General features: G+C 50.6%; 2 protein-coding genes across 2 annotated transcripts; both read right to left on the bottom strand.

Annotated features, from left to right (window-relative positions):
• Positions 1-1,401: 1,401 nt before the first annotated feature.
• MBLAC1 (metallo-beta-lactamase domain containing 1) lies at positions 1,402-6,316 on the bottom strand. Its single transcript, XM_006080884.4, has one exon. It carries the CDS (start codon positions 5,821-5,823, stop codon positions 5,032-5,034), a length of 792 nt encoding a protein of 263 aa, XP_006080946.1. The 5' UTR covers positions 5,824-6,316; the 3' UTR covers positions 1,402-5,031.
• A 147-nt stretch (positions 6,317-6,463) lies between these two features.
• Positions 6,464-10,802, bottom strand: CNPY4 (canopy FGF signaling regulator 4). Its single transcript, XM_006053630.4, has 6 exons — positions 10,550-10,802; positions 8,509-8,635; positions 8,314-8,410; positions 7,955-8,077; positions 7,333-7,450; positions 6,464-7,240 (listed from the first exon to the last, which is right to left on the bottom strand). Exons 1-6 carry the CDS (start codon positions 10,662-10,664, stop codon positions 7,101-7,103), a joined length of 720 nt encoding a protein of 239 aa, XP_006053692.2. The 5' UTR covers positions 10,665-10,802; the 3' UTR covers positions 6,464-7,100.
• Positions 10,803-10,940: the final 138 nt, after the last annotated feature.

Raw genomic sequence — 10,940 nt, 5'->3', positions numbered from 1 at the left:
TAAGACTCCATGCTTCCACTGCAGAGGGTATAGATTCAATCCATGGTCAGGGAACTAACAGCCCACATGCCACATGCATAAGCAATCCAGTTTTTAAAATGGGCCAAATACCTAAACAGACACCTCACCAAAGAAGATATATAGATGGCAAATAAGTATATGAAATGATGTTCCGCATCATATGTTACCAGGGAAATGCAAATTCAAACAACATTTGACACCACTACACATCTATTAGAATGGCCAAAATTCCAAACACTGACAATACCAAATGCTGGAAAGGATGTGAAGCAACAGGAACTTTTTCTCACGTTGCTGGTGGGAATAAAAATATACAGTCATTTGGGAAGACAGTTTGGTGGGTCTTACAAATCTAAATATACTCTTATCATAAGATCCAATTATTGCACTCCTTGGTATTTATTCAAAGGAGTTGAAAACTTAAGATGACACAAAAACCTGCACACTGATATTTATAGTAGCTTTATTCATAACTGCCCAAACTCGGGAAGTAAACAAGCAGTCTTTCAGAAAGTAAGTGGGTAAATAAGCTGTGGTACATCCAGACCACGGAATATTATTCCACAGCTTAAAAAAGTTATCAAGCCATGAAAAAACATGAGAGAACCTTAAAGGTATATTGCAAAGTGAAGGAAGCCAATCTGAGGCAGCTGTATATTATTGATTCCAACTTTATGACATTCTGGAAAGGGCAAAAACTATGGAGATAATAAAAAGATCACAGGCTGCTGGGGGCAGGGGTGGTGGTGGGCAGAGATGAATAGACAGAGCACAGAGGATTTTTCAGTTTAGTTCAGTTCAGTCGCTCAGTCGTGTCCGACTCTTTGCGACCCCATGAATCACAGCACACCAGGCCTCCCTGTCCATCACCAACTCCCGGAGTTCACTCAAACTCACGTCCATTGAGTCGGTGATGCCATCCAACCATCTCATCCTCTGTCGTCCCCTTCTCCTCCCACCTTCAATCTTTCCCAGCATCAGGGTCTTTTCAAATGAGTCAGTTCCTCACATCATGTGGCCAAAGTATTGGAGTTTCAGCTTCAGCATCAGTCCTGGGAGAAGGCATAAAGAACTGCCTTTATTAATAATAAGAATGTATATAACAAACCACAGGGATTCTCTGGCGGTCCAGTGATTAAGATGGCAATTTCATTGTTGGAGCCCAGGTTTGATCCCTGGTTGGGGAATTAAGATCACACAAGGCACATGACACAGCCAAAGGTGGGGGGTGGGGGGAACAAACAAACAGAAACAGACTCACAGATATAGAGACCAAAGTAGTGGTTATCAGTGAGGGAGGTGAAGGGGGAAGGGAAAAATAGGGGTATGGGATTAAGAGAACCAAACTACTAAATATAAAATAAATAAGCAACAAGGATATACTGCACAGCACAGACGAATACAGCCATTTTAATAACCTTAAATGGAGTACAATTTATAAAAATACTGAATCATTATGTTGTATACCTGAAACTAATATATTATAAATTAACTAGAATTCAATTTTAAAACTTAAAAAATAAAAATAGAACTAGAATAACCACACATACACACACCCTCAAAAGAAGGGGGACTTGCTATCACCAACTAACCTATGGTGATACGTTGCAACAGAAAAAATGGCCACAAATTCCTTACAGCTGCTTCTATCAAGACGGAAAGGCTATTTCCTCATGCCTGAATCTGGGCTGGCCTTGTGACATGCTTTGGTCAACAGAATGTGATGTAAGTGATGTACAATTTCTCAGCCTAGACCTCATGTGGCCTTGCAGCTTCTGCTCCCAAGGGACACAACATGGAGAGGACATTTCCAGAAATAATGACCAACACCAGGTATTACCTAATGCTAAGTGAACAATACAGAGAAAGCACTGCTAGAGTTTAAAATAAGGTTGGCAAATTCAGGGGAGGTTTTCTGTAGGAGATGAGAAAGCTGAGCCTGGGTGTTTGCGAATGGTGGGTGTTTGAGATTGGTGCAGAAGAGCAAGAGGACTGGAGGGTGGGGGCGGTGGGTGGGAAGAGAATCAAAGGCCTGTAGGAGAGGTGGATGTGGGTGTCTGGAAGGCAGCAGGCCGTCAGCCAAACTGGAGCAGAGAGTTATTCTTGGAGAGAACCAGGCAAGAAAATTTGGATTATTCTGTAGCCAATGTCTGCCATTGATTTGTGAGCAGAGGCAGTTAATCATATAGGTCAAGTTTTCCTAAGTTTTCACAAAAAAAGTTTGAAAAGAACAGTCACTCTGGGCCCAAACCCCTAATATCTTTAGCACTTTTTCCCTCGACCGTCAGCCCCCTCCCCACACCGTCCTCACTGCCTGTCTCTAAGGGTTCATTTCCATCAGTGTTTGTATCCATTCAAGACTCATCTTGTAAACAACTTTAAACACAGGACAGCTTAGGCAGGAAAGGAGTTGATTAGCCCAGGTGACTGATGAGTTAAGCAGCAGATCTGGCTTCCACTGCTCTCACTGGTCATCTAGTCTGTTTCTCTTCACTGCCCACTTCTGCCCCCTACCGTTCAGCTTCATTTTCAATCCCTCTTTGGTGGCCCCAGCAGCAGTGGGCTCCTCCAAGGAGGCAAGATGCCTCATTCTCCCCTTGTCAGTCTTGCAGGAAAGAACGGGACTTTTCCCTCCTAGATCCAGCAAAACCACTAAGATTACTAAGATTTAGTAGGTGACCCGTCCATCCTGGAGACAATCGACGTGGCCAAAGGGATGTGTTGCTCTGGGTGACCAGCCCTGAATCAAGGGCAGGATACCTATGCTCCAGAAAATAATTCAAGGCCGGAACTTTTACCTGTAAAACTTGAGCACACAGTTCTAAAAAAAACCCGTCCCCTCCTTTCTCATCCTCCCATGCAGCCCTGAAGCTAGTGCAATTGCATACCGTGCATCAGATGAGTCCTCCGATGGCCATGGACACCACTCAGGGTATAGTGCTGCACCGGTGTGCACACAGCTGGCCCCTGTGTTCCCTCCACATACCAGCAGCCTCATGACAACTGGTGGCCCATGAAATTGGGGACTGGGGCTGCTGCGGCTGCACTGCTGGCCCAGGAGCCCCGCACTCTGGTGGTCATCAAACTGGCCAACACAGAATACAAGTCGGTGTATGGCAGCGACTGGAACGCCCTCCAGGTGAACTGGTTCTCCTGAGCTGCCTTTGCGGACCATGTGGGCTTTGTGGACACCTGAGAAATGACCTCCAGCCTAGTCTTCCCCAACAGCATCCACCCAGGGAGGTTCATCATCCACAATGAAGTGGACTTTGTCCTTTCCTTCCTCTCCCCAATCTAAACACTTCTGTCCATGTTGGGCTGTGTGGACAGAGGGCCCTGGTACTGGGACACAGTTATGAGGAGGATCACAGCCACAACAGGACTTCTGGAATAAAGGCAAGTGCCATAACGTTCAACCACAATGGCTTTCAACCTAGTTGTTGCCCCACTCCAACCCCTTCTCCACTCAGAACAAGAGTGATTATTTTAAAACATAAATGACCAGGTCAACAACCTGGTCTTGTGTGTCAGTATAAAGCCAAAGCTTTCAATCTCAGTACAAAATCAAAACCTCTCACCATGGTCACCAAGGCCCTGCAAAATGGTGCTGCCGAACTCTGCAGCCTCATTTTTTACTGCTCTTCCCCCACGCTCTGTAACCCAACCTCAAGGTCTTCTTACTGCTCAAGTCAGTCAAGCTTGCCTGGGGCCTTTATATCTGTGCCTGGAATGCCCCTCTCCCACATGGCCAGCTTTTTCTCATTCAGTTCTCTCATCAGGCACCACCTCCCAGAGGCTTTTCCTGACCATTCTCCCACCCCAGCACTCTATCCCCTTCTCACCCCATTTGTTCATATCACTAACCAGAACCTGGAATTATTTGGCTTACTACTATTGTTGTTTACCTGTCTCCTTGAGTTTGTCTGATTGCTCACTGCTATACCCCTGAGAGCTCGAGCCATGCTTGAGATACTGCAGGTATGTTAACAAGCATTCATTGAACAAATGAATGACAACTTAAAGTCACATGACTCCAATGATCTCTCTCTGCCCTGCACCTTCTCACAGCAAACTGCCTCCTCTGAGAAACAGGCAATGTATTGCCTAAGTGTCCCCTTGTTGCACTTGTTGGATTATATCTGCATAATAATCACTATGGATGCTTCACTTTTATGTTATGTGTGCATGTTCAGTTGTGTCCAACTTGTTGAGCCCCATGGACTGTAGCCTGCCAGTCTGCTGTCCATGGAACTTTCCAGGCAAGAATACTGGAGTGGGCTGCCATTTCCTACTCCAGGGCATCTTTCTGACCCAGGGATCCAATCCAAGTCTCCTGCATCCCCTGCACTGGCAGGCAGATTCTTTACCATTGCGCCACCTGAGGCACTCACGTTTACACTAGGGCAGTATGATTTTCTTTCCTTTAAAAAATTCTTTTAATTGGAATATATTTGAAGGGCAGTATGGTTTTCAATGCAGTTTCTACCTTTATTTTGGAAGACTCCCCAAAACATTCTATTTTACTAATGACGGCTGAGAGATGACACAGAGCTGAGTCCTTGGTCCTAGTTTGGTCAGAGAAACAATGATACTGGTGACAGCTGTGGCAAAAGCACTCTGTCCTCACTGGAAAACTGGCCTCCCGGAAGCACTGTGTCCTCACTGGAAAACTGGCCTCCCGGAAGCACTGTGTCCTCACTGGAAAACTGGCCTCCCGGAAGCACTGTGTCCTCACTGGAAAACTGGCCTCCCGGAAGCACTGTGTCCTCACTGGAAAACTGGCCTCCCGGAAGCACTCTGTCCTCACTGGAAAACTGGCCTCCCGGAAGCACTCTGTCCTCACTGGAAAACTGGCCTCCCGGAAGCACTCTGTCCTCACTGGAAAACTGGCCTCCCGGAAGGGACTGCCCATGACTACTATGACACGCCATCTTGTCTCTTGGACGTTCAGTTCCTCGGTTGGGGGGTGGGAGATGGGATCACTGAAAAGGATCCAGTCAAGACTGGGTTTTATCCGTGCACCGTGGGCTCCTCTCCGTCACGAGATCTGGCTGGCTCTGTCTCTGGCGCCGAGGCTTCCCTTATCACCCTAAAGGGGGCTCCGTGACCAGGCACGACCACGTCGGCAGCGCCCAGGACCCGCTTTCGGCTGTGCTTCTGGGCCACTGGGTCTTCGCTCAGCGCCTGCCACGAGCCCTCATCCCCATCACGTTCAAACACATCGCCCACTACCATGACGGTTCCCAGGGCCGTGCCAGCCACCAGCACGCTCACGTCCCGCTGGCCACCGTGGCCGGGTGTGGCCCACACCTCGAGTCCCGGCCCCAACCGCAAAGGCCGCTCCTCACCCAGTCCATGGGGGAGGTAACGGCCCCCGGGGAGGCAGAAGTCGTGCGAGACCAGCAGGGCCGCCCCGGGAAACAGCCCCAGGTTCCCGATGTGGTCCGAGTGTCCGTGGGTCCCCACCACCAGAGTCACGTCTCCGGGAGCCACGCCCTGCCCCGCCAGGGCCCCCAGGAGCGCCTCGCGAGCCCAGGGGCCCGCGGTGTCCACGAGGATGGGGCCCCGGGCCGCCTCCTCTAGGGCGGTCTTCGCCTCGTAAGGCTGGGGCTCTCGGTGGCTGGAGGCCCGGCCCCAGGCCTGGGGCAGGACAAGGGTCACGGAGCCGTCGGCTCGCACGGCGTCGCCGACCCCCTCAGGCTCCGCGTAGCCTTGCAGCAGAACCACCACAGAGTAGGGGTCGCCGGGCACCAGCAGAGGGGTCTCGCCGGGCAGCGGCTCGGTGCGCACTAGACCGCTCATGGCCTGAGAGGGATCAGCTGAGAAGTGGGGCTGTGGGCGACTGTCCGCTCCCTTCAGGTTCCCACACTCGCCCGGCCTCCGCCGAATGGTACCTTCTAAATCTCAGTTCCTACCCTCGTCACACGCTTAAATTGGCATCGCCCAATTGAACTTCGGCGCGAATCCGCCAGTCCCTCAGCGACTTCGGCCACCGCCCCGCTCGCGTGTGAGGTTCTCAACCGCAACCCCGGGCATGTCGTAGTTATTCCCTTCTCTCTAACCTGAGCCGCTCTCCACCTTGGACCTAGATTTAGCGCCTCTCTCAGGATTTGCCTCACTCCGAGGGACAAACTGACAGTGGAAAAGCGAGAGGGAGTTTGTCTTTCGCGAGCTCCCGTAACCCAAATATGGCGGCCCGGGTGGTGCCGCGCACGGAATTTTATCCGGCGCGTTTTCGGGCATGCGCAGACCGGGGCTACACAGCCGCCAGCCTGAAACCGGTCTCAGCCCGCCGATCCCTGCCAACCTCCTAGGCTGCAAAATTACAAAGCACCATTAACTTCTGACAGGCCGGCGGCAGATGGCCTTCTTCACCGGACGCTGCTGTTTATCCGGCAGCTATGATGCATGCGCGGCAGTTGTTTGGAATTTGGGATCCAACTGATATTAAAAAAAAAAAAAGTTTACTAGCGTTATAGAAAATTTGGCACCTTTGATGTTACATGGTCGTCTCTCGGTGAAATTACTACGAAGTAAACCAAAGTGTCTACCCCATCTAACCTCATCTAACTTGTCAGTATCGCCCTGTCCCGATCCAGTGTCCCCTTCCCGTTCACAGATTGTTGGCATGTAGCCTCCTAGATGCCAGCAGTGTGTATAGGTTGTTCACAATGTCCATTCTGGCTTCTCTTATAAGAATCTAAAAACAGACCTTCGAGGGGCAAAGTGACTTTGCCAAGGTCCACTGCTTCTATGCTCAGCTGACCTCTGGGTCCATTGGGGAATAGTGGAGATATTCAAATAACTCAATACTGTCACCACACACACCTGAGAAGGGGCTGAATGGCATTTAAAGGACTCATATGCTGGGGCCGGGCTTCTATCTACTGCTTCCACCTTTCTCTCCATAGCCAGGCCATGCTACACCACCAGGATCCTGCCTGAGACCAGATGGGAGAGAAGAGCTACAAGCTGTAGGGTGGGGTCACTCTCACATACACACACTCTTAAAGCTGTGGGGCAAGGAGAGCTCAGACTCTTCATGACCCCTGTCCCTCCTGGGGGCTCAAAGGCAAGGGTCAAAGATCCTCTGGGTCATGCTGGGAGTGGACCGGTGTGTTAGTCATCTCCTCCTCCTCCTGATCTTGCTCCTCCTCTTCAGTCTTCTCTTGCCCATCTGTGATCTTCTCCTTTCCAGTCCAAGTTTCCTGTAGACACGCTAGGTTGGGTAATAGAAAATAATTTAGATATTAGTCCTAGGGGGCAGAGAGGTTGTAGCCTGGCAAGAAAGGGGCCAGCTCCCACGCTTACCAGTTTCAGAAGCTGGAAGCACATGACCTTCACAGAGAAAATGCTGTAGGGGCTGCTCTTGATGGTGGAAGTACCAATCTCCCACGACGTCTTCAAACTCCTCCAGCATGGTCTCACACTGGTCAAGTGGAAGGGTTAGAAGGGTATCTGCTCTGCTGTTCTGTGCAGACCCTCCTCCCTGCTCTTCATTCCCGGTTTCCCCACCCCACTTTGGAGAGGCAGGGAGCCAGGCAGTTAAACTTGGGTTATTAGATTTGTGGTCCTCTTTCATTCAACAGACATTTATTGGCACCTACCCTGCCAAGTAAGTTATTAAACTCCGAGTCTCAGTTCCTTGCCTGTAAAATGGGAAGTGGTAATAGTATCTACCACATCAGGTTGTTGTGAGAGTAAAATGAGGCAGCAGCTGGAAAGTATGTGGCCCCAAACCAGGCACACAGTAGGTACTCAATAAATGGCAGTATATATTCTTAGCCTCCATTATTACTTCTTGATATGCTCCTGGGCCCACGTCAGTCAATGGCAGAGTCCCTGCTTTGCTCAAGGATGGACCTCCCTAGGATTGAGCTCCCCTCTCAGGTTCCCTTCTCAGCTCCCTGGGCAATGCAGTATCCAGTCCTACCTGCTTCTTGAGGAATGTGACCTCCACGCTGGGCTCGTCCCACAGCTCCAGAGGGATCCCCAGATCCACCTTCACCCCCTTCTGCACCAGGCCTTTCAGTGTCGCCATGGTCTGACTCTGCCCCTGAAAGATGGGAATTTGAGCTCAGTCCAGTCCCCTGCTCCACCTCCTCCCCTTTTTGCCAGATCCACTTTGTCATGTACTGGAGACTCTAGTGAGTGCCACAGGGATGAGGCGAGTCTACCATGGGGAGGGGACACTCCAGAGCTGGAAGAAGATGGGCAGACTTCATGAGGACCTCAGGGGAGACAGGTTGTAGTTTCTGAAAGGTGGGATCCTGCCCTAGAGTAGAGTCTGACCTTGGCATATCTCAATGAGCCCTTGCGCTCAGCGTGAACACTGTAATCCAGGATCCGCTCACACAGATTCTCCAAGGCCTCTTCCAGCCTTGTCTCTCTGTGGGAAGAGGGGAAACAAAGACTCCCTGGATGCTGTGGGTGCTCCCAGGGCTCCTCAGAGGACTGGAAGATGGAGGAACATCGAGAAGGACTCACGAAACGCTGTAAGGGATGTGTCTCTTCCTCTTGCCTGTGTCCAGCACCTGCCCCAGCTCCAGCACCTCTCGAGATCGGCCAGTACGACTCAGCTCTTCCTGTAGCTCCAGGCTCAGGAGTTTACATACTAGATGTCCAAGGGGATGTGAAAAATTAACAAACATACCAGCACCTCATTCTGTAGATGGCAGCAGAGCCACAGTGGTTATGGGTGCAGGCCCTGGGGCCAGACTGGCAAGGCTGGAATCCTGACTCAGCCACTTAGTAGCTGGGTGGCAATCCTGCTACGTCTTTGTTTCTTCACCTCTAAAATGAAGTGCCTCCATCACAGGGCTGTGGTGAGGATTAAATCAATCTATGTAAAGCCCCTAGAATAGTGCCTGGAAGGTGGTGAGCACTGCATAAGTGTTTGCTGTTTCCCACAGTTATTTATTGAGCTCCTTCTGGATACACAATAGCAATACAGAGAGCAATAGACCCATGATCCCTATCCACAGGACACTGCCAGTGTCACTGGGGACAGATAAAAAGACGATGACAATATTTTGTAATGGACCCTACACTGGGGCGGGGAGGGGATGGAGATAAAACCAAGAGACTTAATCTCACTAGGAAATGCAAAATTCCTTCAATGGTCATTCATTAACTTCCTACTAGCCTGTGATTTCCTCAAGGATGAGCACTGTGTCTCTTCCACCACTGTCTTTCCAGTACCGGTGGGTCCCAAGAAAAGGAGTGTCCTATACAGAAGTGCCAAGCAAACTCACCACAGGGGAAAGTAACAAAAGTATCTCACATATGCCTATGGCACTATGCTAGGACCAGGGAGACATAGGTACTCTCCTTCCCTCCAATGCAGTGAGAGGTGACAGATAAGGAAGGAGGCTTCCAAAGGTGGTGACATTTAAACTGGATGTTGAAGAACCAAGTACAGAAGAGTGAGGATCATTCCAGGCAAAGGACAAAAACAAAGTGCAATGGCACAGAGGAGCAAGAGGACCAGGCAGTTTCAGTGACCACTGACAAGTTCAGTGTGGCTGAAGCATGGGCACTTTGGGGATGGGAGGTAGGGTTGGAAATGTAAGAAAGATGAAGGCTTTTAAGAAAGAAAGAGACTTGAATGATGTGCCAAAAACGTTGAGTCTAATCACAGTAGGAGGCCTGAAGAGGTGTTAAAGCAAGGAGGGACTCTACTGAGCCTGTGTTTAGAAAGACGGACAGGTATAGCGCGTTAAGAGTGAGAACACAAAGGAAAGGAGCGGTTAGGACCATGTTATGAAGAACACTGATACTGAAATGCAGGGTGGAGTAAGGCAAAGGGGAATAGAATCCAGGAAGAAATTAAAGCCAGGAAGGCAACAGACTAGGGAACCAGGGCGTTCGACGGCTCAGCTCTGAGGTGCCCACTCCCAGCTGGTCCCACAGATGCAGCTACAGAAGATGCTGCTCGATGAAAAACCCACACAGTACACACCCTCTGCAAAGCCTCACAGTTATGGGGAACCTCTCCCAGTTGTTTGGCCACCTCTCTCTTTTATGAGCTTCAAAGCCTGATTTATTCACTCTCAAACTCCCGCAGGAGGGCGTAGGGCCTATAATTTGGGAGCGTCTCTGCTGGGGTGGAGCAGAGGATATCTACGAGGTAATGAGCCTGACAGCCCACTCCTACAGGCTCTTCAGATTTAGCTCTGGTCCTTTGGGGTAAACACACATGCACACATACAGAGAAGATGCTGATTGGAGTGGGCGATCGGGCCGATAGTCTCTGAACTACAACTCCCACAAGCCACTGGGGCCCAAACCAGCAAGAAAAAGCAGGCTCCCCTTCTGGATGTCTCATGGGAATTGGAGTGCCATAGTTTGCGGGTAGCGCTAATACGTTCCCTCTGTTGGCCCCATTCGAATTCCACCAGGCTCCATCAGAACCTCCCTCAGGTCCTCAAGGAGGTCGGGTGACCCACCCATCACGTTCCATTTGATCTGGCCCAGACGAAGGAGGTAGGGCAGAAGGATGCGCATAGGGGCTACTCCCTTTAGATACCTTCGCATTTGCTGGGCAAGCGTTCTGTGTCATCCTCCTCCTCCTTCGGCGTCCCAGCCCAAGCACCGTACACAGTCAAAATGAAAAGCAACGTTCCCAACCGCACAGGTCCCATGACCAAGTGCCGTCCACAGCTAACCACCCCTCGCTTTCAAACCAACTTCGAGCAGGCAGCGGGCCCTTTAAATCGCCAGGCGGTCCGCGGCAACTTTAATCCAGCCTGGCATGGGAGGCGCACGCGCAGTGCCGCCTCGAAAGAGGGCGGGGCCTCGCTGCGCTCTGGGCTTCCCCACCTGGTTTTGTGGCGCCTCCCGAAGGTCCTGGCCGCCGGATAGTGAAAGAATAAACTGAAGTAATTACAGCGAGAGAGTGTGCTCCTTACACGCAGGCA

Source organism: Bubalus bubalis, chromosome 24 (assembly GCF_019923935.1).
Source record: "Bubalus bubalis isolate 160015118507 breed Murrah chromosome 24, NDDB_SH_1, whole genome shotgun sequence".
NCBI lineage: Eukaryota > Metazoa > Chordata > Mammalia > Artiodactyla > Bovidae > Bubalus > Bubalus bubalis.
The sequence above is the reverse complement of the archived record's forward strand: the minus strand, read 5'-3'. Positions and strand labels throughout refer to the sequence as shown.